This window comes from Aspergillus thermomutatus (genome assembly GCF_002237265.1).
Source record: "Aspergillus thermomutatus strain HMR AF 39 chromosome Unknown NODE_6, whole genome shotgun sequence".
Taxonomy (NCBI): domain Eukaryota; kingdom Fungi; phylum Ascomycota; class Eurotiomycetes; order Eurotiales; family Aspergillaceae; genus Aspergillus; species Aspergillus thermomutatus.
In genome coordinates this window covers 132,329-159,256 of record NW_020798054.1, presented here as the reverse complement: position 1 = coordinate 159,256, position 26,928 = coordinate 132,329, and the positions used below count along the sequence as shown (strand labels likewise).

The 26,928-nt window shown below is 52.9% G+C and overlaps 7 protein-coding genes across 7 annotated transcripts; 5 read left to right on the top strand and 2 right to left on the bottom strand.

Annotated features, from left to right (window-relative positions):
• Positions 1 to 152: 152 nt before the first annotated feature.
• Positions 153 to 12,529, bottom strand: CDV56_109100 (uncharacterized protein; the record flags this gene model as incomplete). The annotated part of the gene is made up of 2 exons (XM_026762719.1): positions 153 to 7,454; positions 7,508 to 12,529. 2 exons carry the CDS (start codon positions 12,527 to 12,529, stop codon positions 153 to 155), a joined length of 12,324 nt encoding a protein of 4,107 aa, XP_026618606.1.
• Positions 12,530 to 13,256: 727 nt separating this feature from the next.
• On the top strand, positions 13,257 to 14,918 carry CDV56_109071 (uncharacterized protein; the record flags this gene model as incomplete). The annotated part of the gene is made up of 3 exons (XM_026762690.1): positions 13,257 to 13,501; positions 13,549 to 14,342; positions 14,404 to 14,918. 3 exons carry the CDS (start codon positions 13,257 to 13,259, stop codon positions 14,916 to 14,918), a joined length of 1,554 nt encoding a protein of 517 aa, XP_026618605.1.
• Positions 14,919 to 15,647: 729 nt separating this feature from the next.
• CDV56_109039 (uncharacterized protein) lies at positions 15,648 to 17,216 on the top strand (the record flags this gene model as incomplete). The annotated part of the gene is made up of 1 exon (XM_026762658.1): positions 15,648 to 17,216. The coding sequence occupies one exon, from the start codon at positions 15,648 to 15,650 to the stop codon at positions 17,214 to 17,216; it is 1,569 nt and encodes a 522-aa protein (XP_026618604.1).
• Positions 17,217 to 17,473: 257 nt separating this feature from the next.
• Positions 17,474 to 19,016, bottom strand: CDV56_109019 (uncharacterized protein; the record flags this gene model as incomplete). The annotated part of the gene is made up of 3 exons (XM_026762638.1): positions 17,474 to 17,733; positions 17,821 to 18,842; positions 18,898 to 19,016. 3 exons carry the CDS (start codon positions 19,014 to 19,016, stop codon positions 17,474 to 17,476), a joined length of 1,401 nt encoding a protein of 466 aa, XP_026618603.1.
• A 1,207-nt stretch (positions 19,017 to 20,223) lies between these two features.
• Positions 20,224 to 21,225, top strand: CDV56_108983 (uncharacterized protein; the record flags this gene model as incomplete). The annotated part of the gene is made up of 1 exon (XM_026762602.1): positions 20,224 to 21,225. The coding sequence occupies one exon, from the start codon at positions 20,224 to 20,226 to the stop codon at positions 21,223 to 21,225; it is 1,002 nt and encodes a 333-aa protein (XP_026618602.1).
• A 641-nt stretch (positions 21,226 to 21,866) lies between these two features.
• Positions 21,867 to 22,586, top strand: CDV56_108965 (WD40 repeat domain-containing protein; the record flags this gene model as incomplete). The annotated part of the gene is made up of 1 exon (XM_026762584.1): positions 21,867 to 22,586. One exon carries the CDS (start codon positions 21,867 to 21,869, stop codon positions 22,584 to 22,586), a length of 720 nt encoding a protein of 239 aa, XP_026618601.1.
• Positions 22,587 to 25,136: 2,550 nt separating this feature from the next.
• CDV56_108903 (cytochrome P450) lies at positions 25,137 to 26,848 on the top strand (the record flags this gene model as incomplete). Its single annotated transcript, XM_026762522.1, has 5 exons — positions 25,137 to 25,350; positions 25,400 to 26,247; positions 26,295 to 26,405; positions 26,453 to 26,619; positions 26,674 to 26,848. 5 exons carry the CDS (start codon positions 25,137 to 25,139, stop codon positions 26,846 to 26,848), a joined length of 1,515 nt encoding a protein of 504 aa, XP_026618600.1.
• Positions 26,849 to 26,928: the final 80 nt, after the last annotated feature.

Genomic DNA, 26,928 nt, shown 5'->3' with positions numbered 1-26,928 from the left:
TCCTTTTCATAGCAAGCCGTAGTCATATTGATGCATGAGAATGCGCTTGACAGGGCATCTTAATTGATACTGATAGCTCCTCGAGCAAACCTACAAGCGCTTTATGTAACAGTTGAAGTATAAAATCTCCATCACCTCAGGCAGGTCAGAATCTACTCTAAACCCATCGTAATTTCGACCTCACCAGATGTGTCTTCCAGCTCCGCACATACCCCCTCAAGAAACTCAGTCATCACATCGTTTGCATAACCAGGACCCGAAATGAGCTTCACTGTCAGCATTCCCTCGCGGCTTGGAACAGCGAAGACCTCCAAAAAGTCCGCTGCGACGGGAATCTCCCACATCGGCCTGCTCCGTAGCCCGCCCACGGCACCCGGTAGAGCGAGCACGGGCTCCTCGTCCACATTCTGATACTGGATCCAGCAGCCAAATTCTCGCGTGTCGTAAGGCCAGTCGGTACAGTTTCTGGCAATCTCTGAAAGGCCGGTCGTCTCGTATGCAAGACTCTCGGCCTGCTGCTTTTGGAGGGCGATGAGGCGCTCGGTCTTGGTCTGCGGACGTGTGAACTGGACGCGCACAGGCAGCCGGTTTAGACAGGGGCCGATCACGTTCTGGAGAGCAGTGGGGAGGGTTGCACGGCCGGAGACGACACGACCGAAGACTACGTCTGTGGAGTTGGTGAGGCGGCTCAGTGTGGAGGCGCAGGCGAGCGTGAAGAGGGTGGCCTGTGTGATGCCGGCGGGGGGTTTGGGTAAGGGGACAGACCGAATAAGCACGGTGGGCGGTCCGTCGAGCGCGGGAGCTGATGAAGTGCATGGTACTATGGTCATCGAAGAGTTCTGCAATGTCTTGCGCCAATAGGCGTAGCTGTTCTGCTTGGACGAGTTAATGTGGTGTACGTAGCTATGGAAGCCCTTGATCGCCCGATTCGAGCCAATGCCCTTGTAGACATCAGCCAGCGTCTGGAGCGTTTGATCCATGCTGATCGCGTCATAGACAGCGTGCGACATGTCGAAGACGAGTTTCGATGTTGCGTTTTGTCCGCGGATGAGCTTGAATTGCACCAGCGGCGCCCCCAGAGAGGCCGGTGCTTTCACGTCTTCTGCTACATACTCGTAGAATGCAGATTCCACGCATTCAACGCCATGGACAATGTCGATGGTTGGCTTCCAGGAATCAAACACGGCTTGGAAGAAGGCATCACCGGAGCGAACAAAAGCCGTCCGATAGATCTCGCAGACTTCCACCAGTTTCTCAAGGCTATGGACAAGACGACCCTCTTCAGGAATCTGGGCAAAGTCGATATAACTGTAGAGCCAGGATCGCCGGGGTGAATGGAGATTGTTCCGGAGATATGTAGACTGCATATCTGTCGCCGGTAGGACGTCAACAAGCTGACCGCCACAACCAGGCTCAATCTGTGCCATCACTTCTTCCTCGACAAAGGTTTGCGCATCTGGAACATCCAGCAAGGTGAAGCGCGGGTGTTCGCTTGCCTCTTCGGGGCGAGCCTGCTGAGTTGTCACGAGAAGGTCTACAATCCGGTCTTTGGTCAGGATATCCGTGACGGTCAGAAATATTCCTGCCTTACGGGACAGGGAGGCTAATCTCATGGCACTGATGGAGTCACCACCCAGCTGCATGAAATTATTGTCCATGCCAAAGGACTCGCCGTCCCAAGAAAGCACATGTGCAACAAGAGCATGGAGCTTCGTCTCCTCTGGTGTTTCCGGAGCACGTCTTGCGACACTTTCTGCCTGGAGGAGATCCGCCTTCGCCATGGCCGATGCAGCTTGGCGCAGCTTGCCACGGTCAACTTTTCCGGATGTCGTGTTGGGAATGCTGTCCACAACCGTATAGGCGTTTGGGATCATGTATCGGGGTATTGAGGCTAAAAGGCGAGGCTTGACAGTAACAGCAAGCTGCCGTGCGTACGATTGCGCTTCTGGTGAGCCAGCCACAACTCTCTTATCCGAGAGCTTGATGAAGGCTACCAGGGCAGGCCCAGTGTCAGCGAGTTTGATGATATCCACGACTACCTGGGATGCTGCCGTGTGCCCGACAACATCGTGGATATGATGCTCGATTTCTTCCAGTTCCACACGCTGTCCGCGGATCTTGATTTGGGCGTCCTTCCGTCCAATGAACTGCAGGTTGCCATCTTCTTCGTATCGAACCAGGTCGCCCGTGCGATACATCCGTCCATGGCGGCCAACGAAACCGGGGCAGGACTGCGTGAGCCATTCTGGATTCTGTACGAAGGATGCTGCTGTTCTCTGCGGGTCGTTCAGATAACCCTGACCAACGATAGGCCCTTCAATCCAGAGCTCGCCGACGTCGCCTACCGCCGCCAACGACTTGCCGTGCTCTGGTTCGACAATCCACGACCGTGCCCCAAGAGCCTTGCCGATAATCACGGGGCTGCGCGCAGGATCAAGAATGTGGGAAATCGCAATCGGCGTGCATTCGGATGGACCGTATGAATGGATGATTTCAGCGCGGTCTCTCCAGTGGTTGATCTCGTCGCGCGGTAGATTCTCACCACCATAGTTGAGTATTTTAAGATCTGCTCCGCGCAGTAGCTTGCCGACTGTTGGAGTAATAAACGCGGTATTTGCCTGTCTGCGTGCAATAGCCTCCCTAGGCTCATTCTGAATCTCATAATGAGATGGGACACATAGACAGCCCCCTGCGCACAGGGTATACAGCACGTTGAGCCAGGATACGTCGAAAGCATACGACACAAAGTCATACGCACGAGTCTCGGGCCCAAAATTAAGCGCGGTCTTGCCGTATTTGAGCGCACTGGTAAAGTTGGAGTGGCTGATGATCGCGCCCTTGGGAGTGCCCGTCGACCCTGAAGTGAAGACCACATAGAGCCAAGTATCCGGGTCCACAATCGGCAGATGTGGATATTCAAGGAGGTTGGAAGTAGGCTTCCGCATATCACTCACGACGATGACCCGTGCAGTCGGAGCCAGGTCTCGTGCTCGGTATTCCTGCTCAGCTGAAGCAAGGATTATCTGGGGCTGGACCAAGTCCATGACCGTCTGCAGCCGGCCGTCAGGAAGCGTGGTATCGAGAGCTACCGATGTGCCGCTGGCTTTCATGACTGCGATCTGACAGACGGGCATCCATTTTGACTTCTCGAAGAACAGGGGGACGATGCGTTGGCCGCTCTGCGGAAGACCGGCTCCGAGCAGCTCCTTGGCAATGCATGTGGACATCTCATCCACCTGTCCGTAGGTGAAGTCTCCGTCCCATGCGCAGATGGCCGGAGCTCGAGGCTGCCTTGCAGCGACTTGTCCGAAAATCCCGTGGACTGTTTGGTCGGATCTCTCGGGAACGGCGCGATTCCAACTCCAGATTTGGTGCAGATCCGCCTGGCTGCTGGTATCGAGCTGAAAGACAGGCTTGTCCCAGACATCAGGCGAGGAAAGCTGCCTTAAAACGTTTTCGAATCGGCTCGCAAGTCTGTGGAATCGACTTTGAGACACGACAGTGGAGTCGTAATCGGCGCGAAAGCAGATGCTGTTGGGCTTGAGGACAAACTCAAGGCAAATCGCATACAGTTTGAAATGATTTACGTCACCAGCTTCAAATGGGGCAACATCAGTCTTGAACAGAGCTCCCTTGACGTCGTGCGAGCTTTCGTGCTGAATCACCATAAGTGATTGGAACTCGCATCCAAGGTTGCACTCCTCGGAGAGACGCCGGATGCGCTGGATGCCTACTTGTTCAAATGGCATCATCTCTGCAGCTTGAAGCTGCACTTGCTGAAGCAATTCCCTCACTGTCTTTGAGCGATCAACGGCCACTCGCAACGGCACCGTGGCAATTGTCGGTCCCGTCATGTTCTCAATTCCAGAAACATCTGCTTGTCTGCCGGACACGGTGGCGCCGAAAGATGCATCTGCGGAATTGGTGACCGTCGACAGTAAGATGGCCCAGGCAAGTCGAATATTTGTCGCTGCTGTGTAATCTCCATCCAAGATTACATCCTTGATCTCGACCTCGAAGTGCTCATCACATCTTGGCCGGTAGGCCTTCGATGGGAGGACGGGAAAGTTTTGGGCATCGCAATCACGGAACTGATCTCTCCAGAACTCCTCCGCCTCGGTCTGGCTGCACTGGGTGGCATACCTGATAAAGGCCTGGAAGGGTGGAGCATCTTGGATTGATTTGAACTGGTAACTCCTGAGCAGGGCGTCAAAAACAAGCGGCATCGACCATCCATCGTAGAGAGCGTGGTGGATGGACAATAAGAAATGAGACTCGGAAATCTCATAGATGATCAATGGCGTACCGAGGCCAAAGTCCTGTGCTGATAATCCTGGGGTCTCGCAGCTTTCATAACGGATGATGACCTGCACCAGGCCTTGCTGACCGAGATCAACAATCCTCGTCCGCAGAATCGGGTGTGCGCAAACAACCTTCTGCCATGCAGCACGAAGACGGGAAACGTCGACATCATCTCTCAACGCCCAAGACTCAGTCAAGATGTTATCACCGGGGCATCGGACTGTTTCGGCCAGCAGTCCCGCCTGCAAAGGTGTGCATGGGAAAACGTCTTCAATATCATCAGGCTCTAGGCCACAGAGATGAGCAACATGACTCTGCGGGTCTTCTGGAAGTGCCTGCCTGTCCAGGAGGCAGAAAGGCTCAACGGAGTAATCGGCCTGGTGCAGCGTCGGCTTTTGCACTTCTAGGACCTTTGCGAGCGCACTGAGCTTTGGATGCATGAAAATCTCCGCGACGCTGAGCGCAAGGCCTGCTTTCCTCGCCGCGCCGACCAACCGCATAGCGCCCAGAGAATCACCCCCTATGCGGAAAAAGCTATCGTCGGCCGAGATTGCGTCCGGATCGATATTCAGTATCTCAACCCAGAGATCCCGGAGGATCTTCTCCGACGCAGTGCTGGGGGCGCGCTGGCCAGAGACGCGAAGGGCGTCCAGGGCGACCAGCTGCTCTAGTGTCTTTTTCGCGTAGATCTCGCGCAGAGAGCGGCGGTGGACCTTGCCTGTTGCCGTCATAGGAAATTGCTGGACGTGAATGTAGGCAGTGGGAATCATGTACTCAGGGACAAGTTTGGCGAGACGCTCGTCCAGCCCCATAAGCTTGCGCCAGGGGTCAGTCTCGCCCTCATCGGCCTTGATGAACGCGACTAGAACGTGATTCTCGCTATTGTGCGGTTTGAATACATCGGCGACGATCTGAGCCGGCAGATCGCCTGCAAGCAGGGCGCGCCGAATGCCGTACTCGATCTCTCCCAGTTCGGTCCGTTGGCCACGGATTTTTACTTGCGAGTCCCTGCGGCCGACGAAGACCAGGTCTCCGTCAGGTTGGTAACGCACCAAATCCCCGGTCCGGTAGAAACGGCATTGCTGGCCCGGAACTGTCCACTTGGACCTTGTCACGAACGCAGCTGCTGTCTTTGCCTCGTCTCCGATATAACCAAGCGCAACCTGGGGACCCTCGAGCCACAGCTCTCCCACGGAACCCAGGGGCGCAAGTCTATCGGAGCCGTCGGTTCTCACGATCCACGTATGTAGGCCGATTCCCCTACCGATCGTGTTAGGAACCATGCCCCGGGCCGCGCGAATGATGCAAGCCTTAACGGTAGATTCCCCGGGACCGTAGCTGTTCATCAGTTTCTTGCTGTCGATCCAGTCTCCAAAGTCTGCTTCGGACCAGGCTTCTCCGCCCATCAAGATTTGCTCGAGATCCGGAAGGTCTTTGGGATCCAGGTGCCGAAGAATAGACGGCGTTGCGTTAATCAGCGTCGCTTTGCTGTCTCGGATCGAATCTGAGAGCGCGTTGCTTCGCTGATACTCAGATGGAATGCACAGACAGCTGCCGGACGTGAGGGAATGCAGCAGATTCGACCAGCTGACGTCGAAAGCGTAGGAGGCGAAATCGTAGACTCGTTGACCAGGCCCAAAGCCGTGAGCACGCTGCTGGTTCCGGATAGCGGATGTAAAGCATGAATGCGTGATCATCGCCCCCTTGGGCTTGCCTGTACTGCCGGATGTGAAAGAGACGTAGACCAGGTTCGACGGAAGCACCGGGTTGGGCAGAGAAAGCCCTCCCTCTGGATCCGGCAGGGCATCCACAGAGGCTTGATCGACGACCAGGAGCTGCAGGCCTTCAAACTGACTTGCCCGCTCCACGTTATTTGGTAATGTGATGACGAATTTGGCATGGACCTGATCGACTATGCTACATGCGCGCTCGATGGGCTGTGTGCAGTCGATCATCACGCCCGCCCCGCCCGCCTTCAGAACGGCTACCGCGGACACGGGCATCCACATGGACTTTTCAAAGTAGAGAGGCACAATGACCTCGGGCCCGACGCCGAGCTGGATCAACCAGTGGGCCAGACGCGTGGACAGAAGATCCAGCTGGCGATAGGTGAGCTCTCCGTCCCAGGAGGAAATGGCCGGGGAATCTGGAATGGCCCTGACTGTATCAGAAATGAGATCGTGGACAAGGCCTTGAACGTTCTCAAACGGCGTCCCATTCCATACTGTGATGGCTCGAAGATCCTCCGCGCTAATGGTATCGATCTCAGCGAGGGGCAACGTGGAATGAACTGATGAGCCCATTTGGCGGAGCACTCCTTCCAACTGGCAGAAGAGCCTTTTCACTTGCTCGGTGCTGATCAATTGCTCATCAAACTTGGCCTTAACCTGAGCCCCGGAAGCCCTGACGGCAAATTGTATGGAAAGCGCTCGACCCTCATGGGAGTCACCATCTGTAATTTGTCCGTCGCCCTGCACAGAATCTCCGCCAACCTCCAGGACAGTTTGGAAGTCGCAAGCCAGTGCTAACTCTGCGCTAAGAGCACGCAGCCGGTGTATAGAGAGGGGTGGCAGTTTCGAGCACGTTGCAATGATTGACTGGACTGAGTTCAGGTACGACGACACGCTCTGATTGAGAGCAACGTGGATTCGTCTGGGCATGGGCGTTGCACCGCCCGTTGATCCACGAGTCCCGACCAAGATATCGGCAGAATTCCCGTATGATGTTTGCAGAAGAGCCCATGACGCGAAGAGCTGTGTTGTGGCATCACAGTCGTTTCGCCATTGCATATCCTGGATCGTATACGAAGCCGAGGCATTGGCGCAGGGCCGGTGAGTCGCACTGGGTAGAGGAGGAGGGAAGTGGCAGGCAGCATCCATGCCATCAAACAGGGCTATCCATTGGGTGATGGCGGACCCTTCATCGGTGCCAACCGTATGGTAAAAGTAAGCGTCGTAGAGTGAGTCACAGAACCGCGGATCCGATTCGGCAGCAGCAGGTGTGTCCTGCGCAACAGACTCGAGAAATTCGATGGCCTTTTGTAAAGCAGTCTGGATTTCTTGCGCATGGGGCAAGCTGGCAAAGTCTGTTCGATATTGGATGCTGACTTCGGTGTCGTTCTTGTTGAGAGTGGCAGCGAGGACCATGTCGTACTATGCTTGTTAGCAAAAGACCAGAGCTGCTCAACATGGATAGAAGGACTCACTTCATGCGGGTCCTCCTCAGATATTTCTACCAAGTGCATGCCTCTATCAGCTGCGCCAGCCCCTCCTCGAGCTTCACGAACTGTGATATTCGTGTTAAAAAGCCGATTCGAAGAGATCTCGTGTTGCACCTCGGCGAGCGAGACGTGTTGAGTCTCCAGATGCTCGATAGTGTACTTGTTGATGCTGTCCATCACCCTGAACGCGGGCTGCTGCAGATCCACGCGGGCAATCAGCATGTTGATCAAGGGCCCGACAATATTCTCGATGCCGTCAACCGCAGCGTCACGGCCAGACGAAATATAGCCGAAGCAGACCTGCCGCATTCCGGTGAAACGTGACAACACGAGGGACCACGCCAGGTGAAGGAATGCGGAGCGGGTCATCCCTTTGTCCTGGCAGATTTTGGCGATAGGGGCCGTGACAGCAGACGGGAGGGTGATCCACCCATACTGACTGTTACGCTGACTCGAATGAGGCGACACAAGATCTCCGGGCATATCACAAGGGTTGACGCCCGCGAGGTATTTCTTCCAGTATGACAGGCGATTAGAAGCTGGTGTACGATGAATATGCTCAATATAATCGCGCAAAGGGGTGCACGGAGACAAGGCTCGTCCAGAGTAAGCCCTTTCCAGATCTTGTACGATTACAGGCAAGGACAGGGCATCCATGAGCGCGTGAGTAATGTCCAGCCGGCATGCAACTTCGCCTTCCTGATCCACACATAGCGTAAAGAAGCATTGTGGCTGCGATGGTGATGCTTGCGGACTTTGCATCTGCTGCAGCTGCTCCACAGCAGACTTGGAATCAGCAGCTTCGCAGATAGACGCCTCATTGGGGCTGCCCAGGACGACCTGGACAAACCGGCCGGTTTCAGGATTAGTCGAGAAGACAGTTGAGAACACCGGATGCATGCTCGCGATTCTCCCCCACGCTGCCGCCATACGAGGGATGCTGACTGCTGAGCCGGTCGAGGTGGCCTGCCAGATTACTGCGCTGTGGTAGGAGGCTGCGCCGATGTTGGAGCTAATCAGGATTCCCTCCTGCATCGGTGTACAGGGATAGATGTCCCGTATATCTGAGTTCTGGATTCCCTCGCTCTCTAGCTGGTCCTTCAGCAGCGTCTCCAGCCCTGCGTACGAGATATCGAGCAACTGGAAATCCGCAAGCGTGAAACGGGGCGATAAGCTGGCGAGTTCATGCGCAACGCTGTTGAGATTCTTTGCGTACAGGTCCATCCAACGAAGAACGGCATCGTGGTCACGCATATGGCGATGGGATCGTGTCCAAACCTGTAATTCCCCTTCCTGTACGACGAGGTTCATGTCGATGAGGGACGGCCGCAGGTAATCCGGTCCGTCACCGGGAATGAACAAGTTGCGATCCTGCCTGTCTTCAAGCTTGAAGATAGAATGGTCATCCTCGAGCTGCTGGAACAACCCTCGATAGTTGAAAATGAGCTCGACGTGCTGGTGCCCTTCGAACGCCTTTCTTCCTGCAGCGCTGTAGAAGCGAGAGGCAAAGTACGGCCGGCCTTTCCCGGGCACTCTATTGCGGATGTCCTTAGCCATGGCGATCAAGTCAAAGATTGAGCTGTCCATCGCGCTACCAATCTCAATAGGATGAACAGAAGTAAACCAGCCAATGATCTCGGATAGGTCGAAATCGTCCATGCCGGCAACATGCTCACGACCGTGACCTTCAAGAAACACCGGCGGTGGTTTTCGATCGGGAAAGACCCGAGCAAAACAGAAAATGAGCGTTCCCACGAGGATGTCCAGAATATCGGTCCGGAGACTGTCGTTACTGGCACCGAGAAGCAGCGCAGTGGCCTCGGCATCAATCACGGAGATATTCAATATCGAATCCCGAAAGAACACCTCGCCACGCGTCACACCCCAGTACTCGAAATTGGCAGGAGTGACATCAAAAGGCAGAACAGTCGCTGGATCGAGCGTCTCTCCTTCGTCACGCTGCAAGCGACACCATTCCTGAAAGGAGAGCGCCGGTGGTGGGATGTCCTTGGTCCCTGAGAGGTACTGGCTTAACTCATGCCAAACGATGCGCCACGAAACGAGGTCCATCATGACATGATGCGCGCTCATCAGAAGCGTTTGGGCCTCGTGAGGGCTGTTGAATACGTCTACAGCAAAGACAGGACCGTTGACGAGGTCCATGCCCGCCTGTCGCTCGTCGACCACACGCTGCATCGTGGCGCGATCTACATAATCGTGCTGCTGTAGGAGGAACGAGCTGGGTCCTGCCGGCGCAATATACTGCTCCCAGTTTGATTCCTCTGGCCGCTTGCGAAACCGGGCGCGGAGCATACCATGACGGGTTGTGAGGGCCATCAGCGCTCCAAGGAGCTCCTCATGAGTTGTATGCCTCACCAGCTTGACGATGTAGCTGAGGGTGTAATGGTTCATGCCGTTTGGATTATTGTCGAAGAAGATCTGCTGGATCGGCGTCAACGGCCAGCCGTTGCCTTCATCCGCGGAAACGATGTGCCTGTTGACTTTCTGCTGGATGGGCCTGCTGGAACGAGCGACCTGCCGGACAGTCTGCAGCCTCAGAATGTCGGCGACTTTGATGGAAATGTTGTGTGACCGGCAGCGCGAGACCACTTGCATGGCCGTGATAGAGTCACCTCCAAGACGCGTAAACTTCACGTCCAAACCGATCTTGCTGAGAGGCAGATTCAGGACCACGCTCCACACGCCGCGGATTTTCGACTCCACTTCGGACTCTTCCTCTTGCTCCGGCGTGGATGAAGGATTCTTGTTCAGGTGCTGCCAGTACAACGTTTTGCCTCCTTCACGTAGACCTCGACGGTCCACCTTCCCCGTGGGCGTCATGGGCACTTCTTTCATCGCGAAAAAAGCGGAGGGGACCATGTACGGAGGTACAAGCTTCTCCAAACGATCTTCAATCACCTCTAGAGCTCGCTGCAGGATCGGCCCCGCATCCGCCGACGACAGACCGGAGCTGACAGCCATAAAAAGAAACGAGACCAGCGTGGGCACGTCGCTGCCCTCTGGCTTGATCACCTCGGCGATGATCTGCACGTTATGGGCTCTTGCTTCATCCGTCAAGGCGCGCTGGAGATTGTACTCGATCTCCCCGAGCTCCACGCGCTGGCCCCGGATCTTGACCTGCGAATCCTTGCGGCCCACAAACTCCAGATTGCCATCCGGTCTGTACCGGACCAGGTCTCCAGTGCGGTAGAGACATCCCTGGCGTCCGTCGTGCCCTTTCATACCCGACAGACCGGGGCAGCCGCGGAGAAGCCACGGTGGGTTCTCGACAAAGGTAGTGGTGGTCTTCTCGGGGTTTCTGAGATACCCCTGGCCGACGATGGGACCTTCGACCCAGAGCTCTCCGACCTCCCCGATAGGGACAAGATCTGTTCCATCTAGTTTGACGACCCATGTACAAGCGCCCAAACCAGTGCCGATAGTGGGATCATCGTTGCCGTCTGGGTCCGCGACAATGGCCGTACTAACTGTCGAGCACTCAGCAGGCCCATAGGCGTTGATGACCGTTGCTTGGGTCGATAATTCCTTCACAAGCGCCGCCTTGAGCGGCTCTCCTCCGAAATGGAACGTTCGAAGAGATGCAGGGAGCTCGGAGGCCCGGAACCATGCCACGGAGGGTGTAAGGACAGCATAGGTGACCTGGTACTTGCGCAGTGCTCCGGCTAGGTCTCCCTTTCGCTCTTCATCCGACGGAATGCAAAGGCAGCCTCCGACCATCAGCGCATGGATTACGTTACACCAGGCGGCGTCAAAGGCGTACGATGCAAAATCAAAGACGCGGTCAAACTCCCGGAAATCAAGGCCGTTTTGTTGGTGGGCCACGGCGCTGGCGTAGTTCGCATGGCTGATAATGGCTCCCTTGGGGGTCCCAGTACTTCCTGAGGTAAACACTATGTATAGCCAGGCGGAGGACCTGACTTTCGGGAGGGAATCAGGCTGCGCGTCGGGCCAGCGTTCACTCGAAGAACTGTCCAGAGTAAAGCGGATACAGTCCAGACCTAACGCTTCGGCTTGTTCTTCACACTGCGGCGATGTCAAAACCGCTTCGGCTTGGACCAGCTCGGCAATAGATCGCTGTCTTTGCTGCGGGAGCGACGTATCGAGCACCGTCGAAGCGCATCCGCACTTCATGACGGCCAACTGCGCAACGGGGACCCACATGGATTTCTCAATGCAGATTAGGACGATGCTGCCAGCCTGGACGCCTCCATCGATCAGTGCATGTGCCAGACGAGTGGAGAGATCATCTAGCTCGCCGTACGTAAGTTCTCCATCATGAGCTGAAACAGCGGCAAAGGCAGGATGCTGCCGCGCTCGCCGCATAAATGCTTTATGGATGCAGAGATCGACACGCGCGGGAACTCGGGAATTCCATGTCCACACCTGCTGGAGATCCTGAATCGCGATAGCCTTCAAGTCGACCAGTGGCTTGTCCACGCTCTGTGGTAGACACATCTCGCTGACGATGTACTCATATTGTCTCAGGAAGTGCAGGGAAAGAGCCGTCTCCGAGCTGTCATAATTGACTGCCCTGACAGTGATTCTTCCATCTTGTGCATGGCAATCGAGGAGAGTAGTCCCCGAGCCGGCCTGGTCTGCGGTGATGGCAATCAAAAAGCTCGGCCCGTCTCCCGTATCCTGGAGAGATTCTGCCAGCTTCGTCTTGATCTGGTGAGTGAGGTCGCCAATATGCAAGTTCCACCGCACAGGTATGTTAAGAGAACCGATGAATCCACGTTCAGCGGCGAACATGCGCACTTCGCTTCTGCATCCCTGCGAAGCAAGTAAAACAGCTGCTGCAGCGCACGTCTCGACGGTTGTTGCAATCCCAGAGGCAAGTTTTGGGATAGAAATATCGAAGATGAAAGGGTTCTCCTCGTTCTTGTTGGATATCGAAGTGATCAATGAGAAGCCTTCAGAAAGTCGAGCATCCGTCTCCTGAGAGCTGTGGCCGACAAGGGCGACATCTGGGGGTAAGAGTATCATAATGGGAGTATTGCGGTTTGTTTTTGGCCGTTCCTATCGAAAAAAGCAGAGCATGGATTCCTTGTGTCCGATTGACAAGCTCAAGTTATAGTAATATATATGGTCATTTGGCCAGGAAAAAGGAGTACATGGCATGTTCCATGGCCAAGTTCCTATTCCCTTCCCATGATTCCACACTACTTTCACCAAACAGTGCTTGAGCTCGTGGGAAATGCAAAATTTCCCAAGTAGGAAATTGATATTGTCGCTATTCAGCCGATGTAACTATGTAGGCCGACAACCCCCACATGTCGCCCTAGCGCATATAAAGACCCCTGCTCGCCCCAATCATGGATATTTTCGTCTTATTTTGTCGTCAGCCTCCAAAGGTGTTCAATTCTGGCTCCGGACTGAGCGTTACAAGATCCAATCCCCTCTTGCTACGTGGTCGACTCTTTTGAATATCGACACGGAATCAACATAGGATCTGCAAGTTGCCCCTGCCTATATCGAACTATCAAGCTCCCCCTGCGAGCGCCAGAGACACGGCATCGTTTGGCTCTAATTCCATCTGGACCAATTAGTATTCGCTCGGTTGGACTAAGGACTAGTGATGCTACACTACTAAAATGTCGCCTCATCACCCACTGACAGTCGATATTAGATATTACTTCTGTTGGAGTTCCAAACTGCATCTCTTCTTCTGCCTTGATCTCCTGAAAATAACTCATTTCTCTTGCTTTTCTCAATGGCCAAACTGGAAACCAAACCCTCAATGGTCATGGCGTCCAGCGAATCCTCGGCTGGGTCGAACGTGCCTCCACCATGCACGCTTTCTGGCCCCTCTACAGCCACGGAACACGAGTCCCCGGAGAAGCAGTCAGGACGGGCTGTGCTAGATGCGGATGATACCGATCCCTCGCTGCCGCAGAACTGGTCAAGCAAACGCAAGTGGATGATTGTGATCGTCTTGTCCTTGATGTCCCTGATGGTGTACGTCCCCCCAAGTCTGTGTCAGTAAGATTTACTAACGCAATCAGCAACATGTCGCTCGTCATCTGCGCTCCTGCAAGTTCTGCCATTGCTGAGGACTTTGGCAACCATGACAGCTTTCTCTCCGTCATCTACATCACCGTAACAAACCTCGGCCAGGTCATCTCCCCGCTCTATGTCGGCCCATTGTCCGAACGGCTTGGACGCATGCCAGTGTGTCACTTCTTTAACCTCCTGTTCCTCATCTTCACCATGGTTGCTGGCTTCAGTAACAGTTTCCCCATGGTCATTGTGTTCCGGTTCCTGGCTGGCTCATCCATCGCCTCCATTTGCCTGAATCCGGCCATCACGGGCGATCTCTTCGCGATCAAGAAGCGTGGGTCTGCCATGTCCATCACGAGCATGATTCCAATTCTGGGCAGTGCTGTGGGGCCCATAGCGGGGGGTTACATCACGCAGTACCTCAGCTGGCGCTGGACATTCTGGCTGATGGCCATCACCACCGGTGGGGTCTCAATCCTCATGGCACTTGTTCTGAAGGAGTCGTATGTACCAGTAATCCGCAGGAAAGCGCTGAAGAAGGCCAGCCCCAACCGGGAAAGGGTAAGCTCAACCTCGAAATACTTCACGGGATGGAACAGGGCCACCGTCAAGGCGCTGGTTCTCCTTGTGATCCGTCCCTTTGTCATTTTAAGCAGCTCCCGCATTGCAGTGCTCATGGGCCTGTATCTGGCCGTCCTATTCGCCTATATTTCGCTTGTGGCCGCTACCCTTGCCACCATCTTCCAGGAAGTCTACGGCTTCTCCGAGAGTCAATCTGGCCTCGTCTACATAGCGCTGAGTAAGTCTTCCCGCCCTTTTGCTCTAGACGTCTGGTCACTCTGACCGTAACATACTTGCAGCAATTGGCACGCTGAGTGGGGCTTTAATGTGCAACTTCACCCTCGACTACTTCCTACAGCGAGGGCTGCCACTCACCAAGCCCGTCGTCAATGATGGCACTGCCGCCCTGCCCCGTCCGGAGAACCGTCTCATCCCCATCATCCCCGCCATGCTCGCCTTCCCCGTCGGCCTGCTCCTTTACGGCTGGTCCCTCCAACAGCGCTTCCACTGGATCGTGCCAACCATTGCGACGGTCCTCTGCGGCTTTTCGCTGTCCAGTAGCACCACCCCAATCATGAACTACTTGGTCGACGTCTTTGGCGACCGGGCCGCCTCTGCTGTCGCTGCTGTGCTGCCTCTGCGCTACATCGCGGGGGCCTTTTTGCCTGTTGCCGCGCCTTACATGTACGCCACGCTCGGTTACGGTTGGGGCAATTCTTTACTGGCGTTTGTGCTATGCGTCGTGGCGCCTATACCCCTGCTAGTGATAGTCCAGCCGCAGCGGATGAGGGCGCTGACAGAGGTGCGGTCGTAGAGTCCTTTGTTACAGCTTTTCCTGTCAATTGATGATCAAGCACAGTCCAGTGGATAGCTGCCATGCAGGCATTGGGGCAGGTGGTGAATATACTAACTTCGGGAATGATTGTACGTCGCACTATCGAATATCAGGTGTGTAAATGGACTGAGCAACCATCTCTACCTGATTCAGCAGCGATTTTTCAGGGGGATACGAACAATTTTTACTTGTGCCATGGACTCATAGACTCATAGACTCATGGTAGATAGGCCTTTCCTACCGCACTAAAAATACAAGAGTTAGGGGCTGAGCTAGCCTGCTAGGGCTTACGAGCTTATCTAGCGTTAACAGGGATCATCCTCGCTCTATATTTCTATTTGCTGGATCAAATATCTATTGAGCTTACATGTCTTGCCTTGCCCGGTCCTCCGTAGTACCTCCGCCTACCGTTACATTAGTCTCTTCGCCATTGGAAATCCCGCTGCCAGCCGCGTACTTTTGTCTGACCGAGGTCCTCTATATTATTATATTGGTACAAGGCGAGGCCTGCGATGTTTTCGTAGCCAAGACCTGATCCGATAGAGACAAAGTGGACTTGGCATTCAGCCAGCAACCCCTATCCAACATTGTACCCAAACATGCAAGCAGCTGCAAGCACGGAGTCTACTTGACTCTTAGCTATACATTCTTTAATTTATGAATCTTGTGCTGCGTTGTATCCCTAGATCGGGAAACCGTACATGAATCATGACCTCTGCAGACATCATCAGCGAAGCTGAAGAACTCGACGATGTTTCCGAATCGTCTCCGCTCCTTAGCGACCAAGTCGTAGATGTGCACACCCTACCTCGCAGGCTTAAGCGACGCATCATCCTGCTCCTGTGCGCTTTTGCCTTTATGATGATGCTCGGCGACAGCCTCCAGCCAGCAGCACTGAGTCAAATCTTCGAAGACATCATCTGTGATGACCACTACAACAAACACCTTTCCTCAAATATCAACGCTTCCGCAACCCCCGCGCCGGCTGATCCATGCAAGACACATCCGGTTCAGAAAGAGCTCGCGCTGGTACGCGGCATCCAGCAGCTGATGCCTACCTTCGCAGCGCTGCTATGCACCGTGCCATACGGCCTGCTGGCAGAGCGAATTGGGCGCAAGCGCGTCCTCATTCTGAGCGGTACCGGCGCATTTGCCTCGCTAGCTTGGGTGCTGGCTGTCTGCTACTGGCGATTTGGTTCGATTCGCCTGGTCTGGCTGTCGGGCGCCTTTCTCTTCATCGGCGGCGGGGATGCCGTTGCCTCGAGTGTCGTCCATGTCATGGTAACCGACACTACGGACCAGGCTGAACGCGCACGGATCTTCCTCTTTCTGCACGCGGCGGACGTGATCTCAGGCTTCTTCGGGCCGGCTATCAGTGCCGCGCTGATGGAGAAGGGAGATGCCTGGACTGTCATGCTACTTGCCCAGGCCGTACTCTTCTTGGGCACATTTCTGCTCACGCAATGTATCCCGGAAACGCTGCGCTTGAGGGACAAGTTGTCTGGCGGCTCGCTGACGTTCACTCCGTCTCAGCTGGCACCTTCGAGTCCTCCCGAAACAGCCCACCCAGTACCTTTAGGTACAAGGTTGGATGGGGTTGCTCGCGTGTTGTCCTCACCCCAATCTGTGCTGGCCCGAAACCGACAAGCCCTCTTGCTGCTGTTCGTTTTCGCTCCACAGACCGCAGCCCGGGACCTCTTCACGATGGTCGGCTTGCAATACTCTAGCTCAAAGTATTCCCTCTCCTACAGCCGGGGGAACGTGCTTCTCTCCCTCTTTCAAGGCGCACAAGGCTTCATAGCCCTTGTGATCCTCCCCTTAATCACCCGTCTAGTTGCTGAGCCGCGTGGCTGGACTGGCTGGGCGCGCGACCGTTTCTACGCCATCATGTCCATTGCCGCAACGGCCTCGGGCCTGATGGTCGTTGCTGTTGCACCCTCGTTGGCGACTGAGGTTGTCGGGCTGCTACTTGTGGCGGTTGGTAGTTGTACAACCGGATTGTTGATGAGTTTGTTGGGCGAAGCTGTCCAGCCAAGCCAGGTGAGTACGGTGTATAGTGTGGCATTAATGCTGAGCATTGCGGTGCGCGGGGCGACAGGGCCCTTGATGAATGGGCTATTTGTGAAGGGGCTGGAGCTGGGCTGGAGCTGGATGGGCCTGCCATTTGCTGTGACGGCGGTCCTAATGGCAGGCGTAATGGTGATGAGCACATTCATACAGGCAGAGGAGAGATGGAGGCAAAGACAAGTAACCAAAAGGAGGCTTAGAGATGAATAATGAACATATGTATATACAATTCACTGGATGTACTCGACCCTACATCCCGCAGCGGGTCAAAATCACAGGTGAATAGGGCCGCCGGTGGCAGGTTACGAAGATCATCAACGCTCTGCATACCTGGGCTCCTGAGATGAATGCTCACTAACATATCCTCTTCACTGGATCACCAACTCCATCATTGTCGAGGCCACACCTATTAGTATAGGAAATTTAGTCTGGACTGTCCTGCTGCCGTGGTCATATTGATGCAATGATCATATCTCATCATGCTGTATCCAGCCCTGGTACTTTATCCATACTTGCTTCTGGATCTCATCCAATGCAGAACGAGCTGCTCCAATGGCAGCCAGCCCAGAATCATACACTGTCCCGCCGATGACATCGATCTGGTCTCCAAGCGCTTGCTGGACTGCATTCTTAACCAGGTGACCATCGTGACCGGCAGTCAGAATAACCAGCTTATCGATCCTTTGTGGGATTCCATCGTCCTTGTGCGTCTCATCCATGTGGCATTCTATTCGCCGTCAGTGATAGACTCCTACATAGCCATCTGGAGGAAGGAAAGACTAGCCTCTTAATGAAGTCAAATGAGTCACGATACTGGCCGCCAGGCTATCCACGTAAGCCTTTTCGACCGCTTGAATATCCTTCCACGTAAGAACAGCCTTCACCTCCTGAAAGTCCTGATACCCCCAGCCTGTCAAGTCAAGCGGCCATTCATCATGATATCTGTCGTTTTCGCCGACTCCTTCCGCCCCGGTATTCTCGGCGCTGCTCCGAATGTTTAAACGAGCTTGCTTTATTGGCTCCCAGAGATCGCTCTCCCGCGCTCCAAGGGAGATCTGGAATCTGAGAGCTTCAGAGCCCATGACCAAATGACTGGTCAACTGTTGGTCAATGATCTCAGTGCCCCACTGATCCATAGGGAGATATGCCTCTCGCATACCGGCGCACCTGTCGGTATTATACGTTCGCGAGTCCAGGTAGAACTCCCCCAAGTCCAGGACCAGGTATCTTATGTCGGGATTGGCGACCTGGGTCTCCTGGCTTTGATTGAACGTGGCGAGCACTGTCCGGTCCTGTGGTCCACGTGAGAGGCTGATTTCGGCTTCCCAGCACGCCGTCCACACGAGGTCGGCGAGAGTGCTGTTGAAAAACTGGGGAATCCCGACTGTGGCGGATTCAATGTCGATATCATGGTTATTCTGTGCTTGAGCTTTGAGCTCGGTCAGGACGGAGACGAACTCCGCCTTGATATCGTCTAATGTTAGAGCTGTCGACGGGGAAGAGGAGTTGTTGAGTCCTAGAAATACCATCACTGCATGAACAGTGGCCTTCACGGCACCAGATGCTGCTTGAAAAACATCTGACCTGCTGATCATTTGTTGGACTGATAGTGAAACCTGACTGTGAATACTAGAAACAGCTAGTTTTACTCTTGCCGCCACGGCTTTGGTAATCCACGGGATCAGCTCAGCGCTCTCATACATGGCGGCTACATTGTTCTGTATGTAGGCTTCCTGACGCAGGTGACGCATGTGGATGGCATACTTGTCATTCCGTCTGGGGGCAACCTTGGCAATAATTGAGACATTATCAGATGCGTACGCATATGCAACCGTTCTACCACTCAGTAAGACACTGGCAACCGTGTGTGTCATGAACCAGGAGCACTGACATGATCTCAGGGCCGAAATCGATTCCAATAGGTTGGGCCTCTCCGCTGGCTCTCACTGGGAGTATGAGGCAGTAGACAAGCACCAGGATGGCAGTCAACCTCTTTTGGAGGGACTGCATGGATGTGTTCTTGATGTTCCCGTCCTCAGTTGAGATATTGTGGAGGGTCTTTTTGATACTTTAATAGTCTTTCAAAAGTGCCAAGATCTGCCAAGCTGATAAACCTGGAGTTAAACTGAAACATGGCCAATTAACCTGAGCTGGAGGTCATGAACTAAGCAATAAAGGGGTAGCACGCTCTATAAAAAGCATTTGAGGATTTATCATAAATCAGAATTGTTTCTGCAGTGGATGACTAGTACATCATACAAAAGCAATAAAGCTTGTATTGCTAATTTGCTCCTTCGCTGCAATGTAATGGAAACTCTGGGCTAAGTCAATTCTGTGCTGCTATGTGTCAGATAACGTCTGTCAATCCTGCCTAAGATGGAGATCTTAAGGTACTCTTTGTTTTTCTTTCATTATTATCAAACCAGGGTGAAAAATTATCAATCCCTTCTCCAGCTCCAACACCTGGAAGCCCCAAGTCCAGACTCCCAACATTTTCTCCCCTTCTGGGTTTGGATCAGACCGGATCATATCGGGCCGCCCCGGCCCGGCCCGGACAAAATGCCCTTCAGGGACGACCCACGGGTCCTGAGAGGCTCCCCTTCTCCTCTAAATGCCATAGGTGTCCATGAAGTGCGGGTTGAATTGCGAGTATCCAAGCACGTTGTTATGGCTGCAGCAAGAAATAGTGAAAGTGGAAAGATCTTATGGCACTGCTCCTGGACTGCCGAGGAGATCAGATCCAGATCACAGAGGGTGTGGCCACGGCAGCAGCCCGCGATGGATATGGCTAGGCTTGGCTTAATAACTTTTATTTGGCTGTCATGTAGTGCTTAGGGTGAATAACTAATCCTACTCTACACTAGTTAGTTCAGGCAATGATTAGTTAAGTAAACAGGGACTATCTAGAGGGCTCTAGGACTGCTTAAGGAGTGCTTAAGGCATGCACTTTCTCTCTCTATTTATAATCCAGCTGGCTCAGTGAGCAGAAAGCAGCGCCACTTTGGACTGAATCTGGAAATGGAAAGTCTTACAGTTTCCACAGAAAAACAATTCAATAGTATACTATTTTAACAATAACTTCTGACAGTCTTATGGCCCCAGATGCCAGGATTATATCATGTGATATCAGCTTGACCCCTCTCATGACTCAGATCGATTAGGATCATCTTCCCCATCGAGCACCTTGATTTGAACCGCAAGAGCATTATCTCTTGGAATGTCTTCTGTAGCGCCCAACAGCTCGCTCTCCCTCTCCACTCGTCTCCTCTGCTACCTGGGTCCTCCATCCGCCCTTCTGCTCATAGCCACCACATCTCCGAAAGCCGCCCTTCTCTCCCCTCTAAGCCTAGTTCCAACGGCCGTGTTCTACAGGACATGGAGAAAACGCCGCAATGCCTCTCCCTCTCGACACGCGGAGCTAGAACCACTCCTCTGGACTTTCACCTTGAGCGGCACCCTCGGTTTAGCCGCCGCCGCAGCTGTCCAAATGGGCATTTGCCAAGCCATGAGCGCCGTCCTCTTTTCCTCCGACGAGCTACGCACTGAATTCTGGACTGAATTCGGTCGTACAACCATTGCTGGGTTAATAGAGGAGCAACTCGGTCGTCGGGCCGAACTAGCTTCCTCGTGGCAGAACTGGGTTTTCAACGGCGCTTTGACCTATCTTGCCGCGGGATTAGTCGAGGAAGTCCTGAAATATATCCCGGTCATCTATGCGCGACGGAGAGATGTCACCAAGAAACAACGCCGCGAAAGGGCGTACATTGACTACGTTCTTGCCGGTGCATTAGGCTTCAGTGTCGTTGAGAATATTGGGTTCATTTATACAGCCTGCGAGGGAGGCCAGGAGAGCTGGCCTAGATTACTGCTAACCTTCGTCGAGAGAGTGGTGCTGGGACAACTAGGGCATCTTTCTGTGGCTTGTCTGACGGCATTGCGGGCTACGCGGAGGGATTATTTTGGGGACTCATTAGGGTTGTGGGGAGTGATTGGTCCCGCGGTATACTTTCATGGGACGTATAATTTTGCGGTCATGAGTGCCAGTGCTATGGAGGGGAATGTGGGTTGGATTCATCCAAAGGGGCTGCGGAATTCAGTGCTAGTCCTTGGGTTGGTTTCGGGGATCATTGGGCTGGCCGTTCAGAAGGTGAAACGGGAATGGAAAAAGGTGAAGAAGTATGAACATGACCATTCAAAAGATGGCAAGAGGCAGAAATAGTATGCCTTCCTCATACTGGGGGCCAACCTCTCTGTGATGTAGGTTGGCGCATGGTATGTATATTAGTAACATCTCCTATCATGATGATTCTCAAACAGAGAGAAGGATTATACTGCCTCAGTGAGTCTGATATTATTCTTTAGCAGCATCTCCTGTTACTATATTTGATAGTGAAGCGAGGGATTCGCTGGATTTGCTCAGCATCGACTGTATGAAAAGAATCCGGCAATCCGAAATAATGAATGATGAGTAGTTTAATATGACATAAGTATGTAAGCAATAGCAGCCATTACGATCATATCCCTAATGTATTATCACTGGTTAGTCCTGTAAGTTCAGTTGCATAGCTACCGACAGTATTTCAGTCTTATGTGATGCTCTGGAACTGTTTCAGGGAAATGGAAGGGGTAGCATCAGGCTCATCTGATAGCACTATTAAGATTTGGGACACAGCCACGGGCAAATGCATGCAGACTCTTGAAGGACATGAATCAGTCGAGTCAGTAATCTTCTCAAGAAAGGGAGATCTACTTGCATCAGCCTTAAGTGACTACACTATCATAATCTGGGATGCAGTCAAGGGCAAACGTATGCAGACACTCAAGGGACATGAGTACCCAGTTACATCAGTAGCCTTCTCAATGGCCAGTGATCGACTAGCATCAGGCTCAAATATCAGTCAGATCAAGATCTGGGACACAGTCACGGGCAGATGCATGCAGACACTTGAGGGACAAGGTTATGATTATTCGGTTGAATCTGTAGCCTTCTCAGCAACTGGTGAGCGACTGGCATCAGGCTCATGGGATGGTGTCATCAAAATCTGGGAAACGGCCTCGGGAGATTGCGCGTGGAGAATCCAGGGCCACAGTCATTCAATCAAGTCAGTAGCCTTTGCAGAAAGCGGTGATGACCTTGCATCGGGCTCCGACGATTGCACTATCAAGATTTGGAACACGGCCACGGGGGGTTGCATACAGACGCTCACCATCGGCACTTCCATAAGCCACCTACTTTTTGATCCTACTTCTACATACCTTCTCACTGAAATTGGGCGTAGTAGGGTTGATCTACTTCCCTTTCCAGCAGTGACTTCACAGGCTAGAGATATGACCGACACTCGGGCTACTGCTCCAGTCAGCGATTCAGTTGTCCACTACACGGAGACAAAGGTTTACGGCTACGGCCTGAGCCCGGACCATATCTGGATTGCGCGTGATGGTCAAAATTTCCTTTGGCTACCGCCAGAATTCAGGCCCATGTGCTCTGCCGTACAGGGTCAGATGGTTGCCATCGGTTGTCAATCGGGCCGAGTCCTCATTTTCGGCTTCTCGCCAGACGCATATGCCGCTGGCAATTAACGGTACCAGCGGTGTGGTATTTACACAGAAGAAACAATGCCTGTTTTGTGAGTTGCATGTGCTTTAACCGGGCCGCAAGACGTAAAAGGTGCAGTCAGACAAGCCCTCGCTTGTTCGACCTGTTTGCATGGAATCATCGGAATTCAGATGGAGAGGTTACAATGTCATTAGTTCCGGCCCTCGAAATGTAACTTGAACAAAGTATACTCTGAGTAAGACCCCGACACCAGTTTCGTTTCGAAGTGTAACTGCTCAGGAATGAGCTATAGGATATGGTACGACAAGACCTATAAAGCAGCAGTGAAAAGGGTGAAGAGAGGCTGGAGAGACATGAAGGAAAATAAAGTCTAACTACCAGGTTATAAAAGCTTAAATCTACTCCTAAGTTCTGATTGCCAATCCGTCTATGCCAGCCTGAATGAATTACTGACGCGTTGACTCCTGGAACTCCCCTCATAACCACAAAACATCCACTGACTTATTCGCATCTCTATCACATTCTCCATAATAAAATTCAGAGAGAATGACACTGCATGTGGGGGAGGGACTAATAGCCTGTGTTTAGGGTGATGCGACGAGGAGATACAGACGATATGGACGGTGGCTTAATACAGCCTCAGGAACTATACGCCTTGCGGGTATATCATTCCAGGTTAATTTATTGGTAACTATACTTACATCTGTAGAATGTGTGCTTCTTTCGCCGTGTAAAGAGGAAATATAGCAGCGATATACCGTAACTGATTGAAGGCAGTGATAGAGGCGATTTATATGTAATACAGAACTGGCCCGCTGGCTTCATGGCGTCGCAGATCTAGGAACAATGACCAGATATAGCTATCGATGTTGTATCCTAGTACACAAAGTCCCTATCACCCACGACCAGAAATATAAAGAAGAACCAGTCGGAGAGAAACATTCCTAGTCAGATTCAGCTCCGGGGTAGAGTGATCCCACTGAGCATCTTTATCTGCATCCCCTCCTACACCTCGCACAACAGCCTCCTCCACATCGGTTGCAACATCTAGAAATCTGGCAGCAGTTCGGTTGGCACCGGACCACACCTGGATACCCCATCGGCTGAACGATGCGACTGTTGGTACCTCGACCATTCTGTTTATCCATACTCAATCCTTAATGCACTGCTGGCACATATGATGAGCATATGGACCTCGCATCACCCGTGGTACGGCAGAGATGGGGCTTACCTCGTCCCGTGTCACCGGTCTGACGGCAGTTCACCGGGACTTGAACTGGGGAAAGTGAACTTGCTTGTTGCATCTGGGAAATGATGGGGACAAGGAGTTAATGCGGTATATTTTAACGTCGATCGAGGGGAAAGAATGATACTGACTGGCACAGTGTTGCGGTGTCGACATGGCCTATGGAAGGGACATGGGGCTGCATGATGCCGAGACGCTGCTCAAACTCTCATTCCTTTAGCCTCGGTGGTCAATTGCCCCCCCACCACCTTCATTCAACTAAAGCCGGTGGCACAAATCGAGGATGGCGCGGTAGAGCTCAAGTATCATGTTGGCACGAAGGGGAGCGGAGTCGGCCAGGCAGTATGGCCGGATGATCCCATGACTCCTCGAAAATTCAATAGTGCTTTCCATTGCGACCATATCGACTGACTGGCACATATGATCTGACTATGAGATGAGATTTTTCTTCAATACTTTATCTGAGTCAAGACATCTCAGGGTTGCTAATAGTTGATGGCGCAGATGTGATGAGTTGGCAACTCTTTTCAGCTCGCCATGTTCTGACTGCTTTTCGCCCATCGACTACAGACCATTGTGCCGATTGCATATTGCATTACCCCTTCCTTGTCAGAAGGCCTGGTACAATATTCCGCTCCTTTGAAAGTTTTTTGCGCATCGGTGATCAAATCGAGATGGCAATGGACAATTTGAACTGAGATATCCGCCAGCTGCATGTTTTTCACAAGGCATGTGCGCAAATGAGCCAACTAATGCGGGCCAAAAGTATCGAAGTAATAGTCTCAACGAATTGCTATTTCGTTTCGTATCTGTAGATTATCTGAGGACACGGGAGGGGGCTTCGGTTAAGAAGGTCAATGCAAGAAAGGAGATGTAGGACAAGGATTGTTGGGTCGACGCCCGAGGAGATAGCTGATCAGGCTGAAGAAGGAGGGGCAGATCGATGTGAGTGACACCCGTCCATGCCGACTGTTGTACTTGGCAAGAATGGGTCCTATAAGAGACGAATAAGACATGGCTAAAGATACATGGATGGCACGGCCCGTAGTGGAACAAAGAGGGTTGCTCCCGCTGTGGTTCGCTCTAGGCCGCGCTCATTGAAATGACAAGGGCGAATTAGTCCGGTCGTTCGGCAGGCAACTTGCCAATCCCGACGAGTCTAGGACCACATCAAGAGATCATTGGGTGCTGGTGGGAAGGCGAGCAGAGCTATCGCCGCAGATGCAGATGTCATAAGAGGGAATATTCTGGGCATACATATATGCAGTCTATGCCCGTCCCGCTTCTCCTTGGACAACTCTTGATCAGTGCCAATCACATCACCAAAATGACGCTATTGACATCCTCTTCGCTGCTACTGACTCTGGTTGGTACTGTCTTCTATTTTCTTGTACAATCGATCTATCGTCTCTTCTTCCACCCATTAAGCAAATACCCGGGTCCGAAACTGACCGCAATCACTTTCCTCTACGAGTTCTACTACGATGTTATCAAAGGGGGCAAGTTCCTCTTTCAAATCGAGAAGATGCATGAGAGATACGGTAATCTTTACTCCAAAGCCATACAGATTGTCTCTCACACTTCCGCCAGGCCCAATCGTCCGGATCAATCCTCGTGAACTACACATCAAGGATCCCTCGTTCTACGACGAGATTTACGCCGGTGCAGCCCACAAACGCGACAAAGACCCGCAGTTCGTTCCTATATTCGGCTCTCCCTTGTCTGCCATCGCCACGGTCAACCATGACCACCACCGATTCCGCCGAAACATTGTGAACAACTTCTTCTCCAAGAAAGCCGTCACAGACCTCTCTCCTGTCATCGAAGAGAGAGTCCTCAAGCTAATGCAGCGCTTTCAAGAGGCATACGACAGCAAGTCAGCGATACAGGTGGATGCTGCCTTTGCAGGGCTCACTGCAGATGTGATCACCCACTACGCATATGGTAAACATTGGGGGTTCCTCGAGGACCAGGACTTTCGCAGTGATATCCGGGCAGCAACAAGCGAGGGCGTGAGCGCTGTGCATTGGGTTCGCTTCTTCCCGATACTGGTGACGGTCTTTCGTACGATCCCGACACAGGTAATGAGTCTCATTCAACCGGGCAAAACCGCCTTGTTTGAATTCCAAAAAGCCATATTCGATCATGGCGCTCAGTCGCAGTTCAAGCGCGACGAAAGCCCCAGGACTATATTCGACAGACTGACGGACCCCTCCATTCCGCCGGAAGAACGAACACTCGCTCGTGTGCAGGATGAGGCTTTCATCATCCTTGGGGCGGGCACAGAGACCACTGGACGGACCTTGGCCATTGCCACGTTCTACATGTCGAATGAACCGAGAATCTGGAAAAAGCTGCAGGATGAGTTACGGTCGAATGTTTTGCCTACGCCGAGCAGCACGACGACATGGGCTGAGCTGGAAAAGTTGCCGTATCTGGTATTCTCATGACCTCAACTGGAGATGTGGCAACTGACTTTGCACAGAACGCAGTAATCAATGAATCCCTTCGTCTGTCCTACGGGCTTGTCATGCGCCTTCCAAGGATTGCCCCGACGGAGACTCTGAAGTACAAGGACTATGCGATTCCCCCCGGGGTGAGATGTCCTTCTTTTCTTCTTCAGTATTGTACTGACAATGATAGACTCCCGTAAGCATGTCCGCATACTTCGTTCATCGGGACCCATCGATCTTCCCCGATCCCCAGATCTTCAGGCCGGAGCGCTGGATGGAAGCTGCGGACCAGCCGGACCGTTTGACCAAGTATCTGGTGGCGTTTAACAGGGGGACCAGAATCTGTTTGGGCATGAAGTAAGTTATTGTCATCCAAATGCAAAGAATGGGACGTGTTACTCATAGTTGCAGTCTCGCATATATCGAGCTTTTCATGACCATCGCTTACATGGTCCGTCGGTTCGACATGGCGCCGTATGAGACAACGATGGAGGATATCCGGATCGTGCGTGACTATGCGATGGGGTTTCCCAAACATGGGGAGCTTACGGTGTTTACAGAGGTGACAAATGTACTCCAGGAGTAGTTATCATAGTGCTTTGAGGTCTTGCTTGTTCTTACAACGAGCGAGCTTATGTGCTATGGATCGATGTATGGAATTTAGGA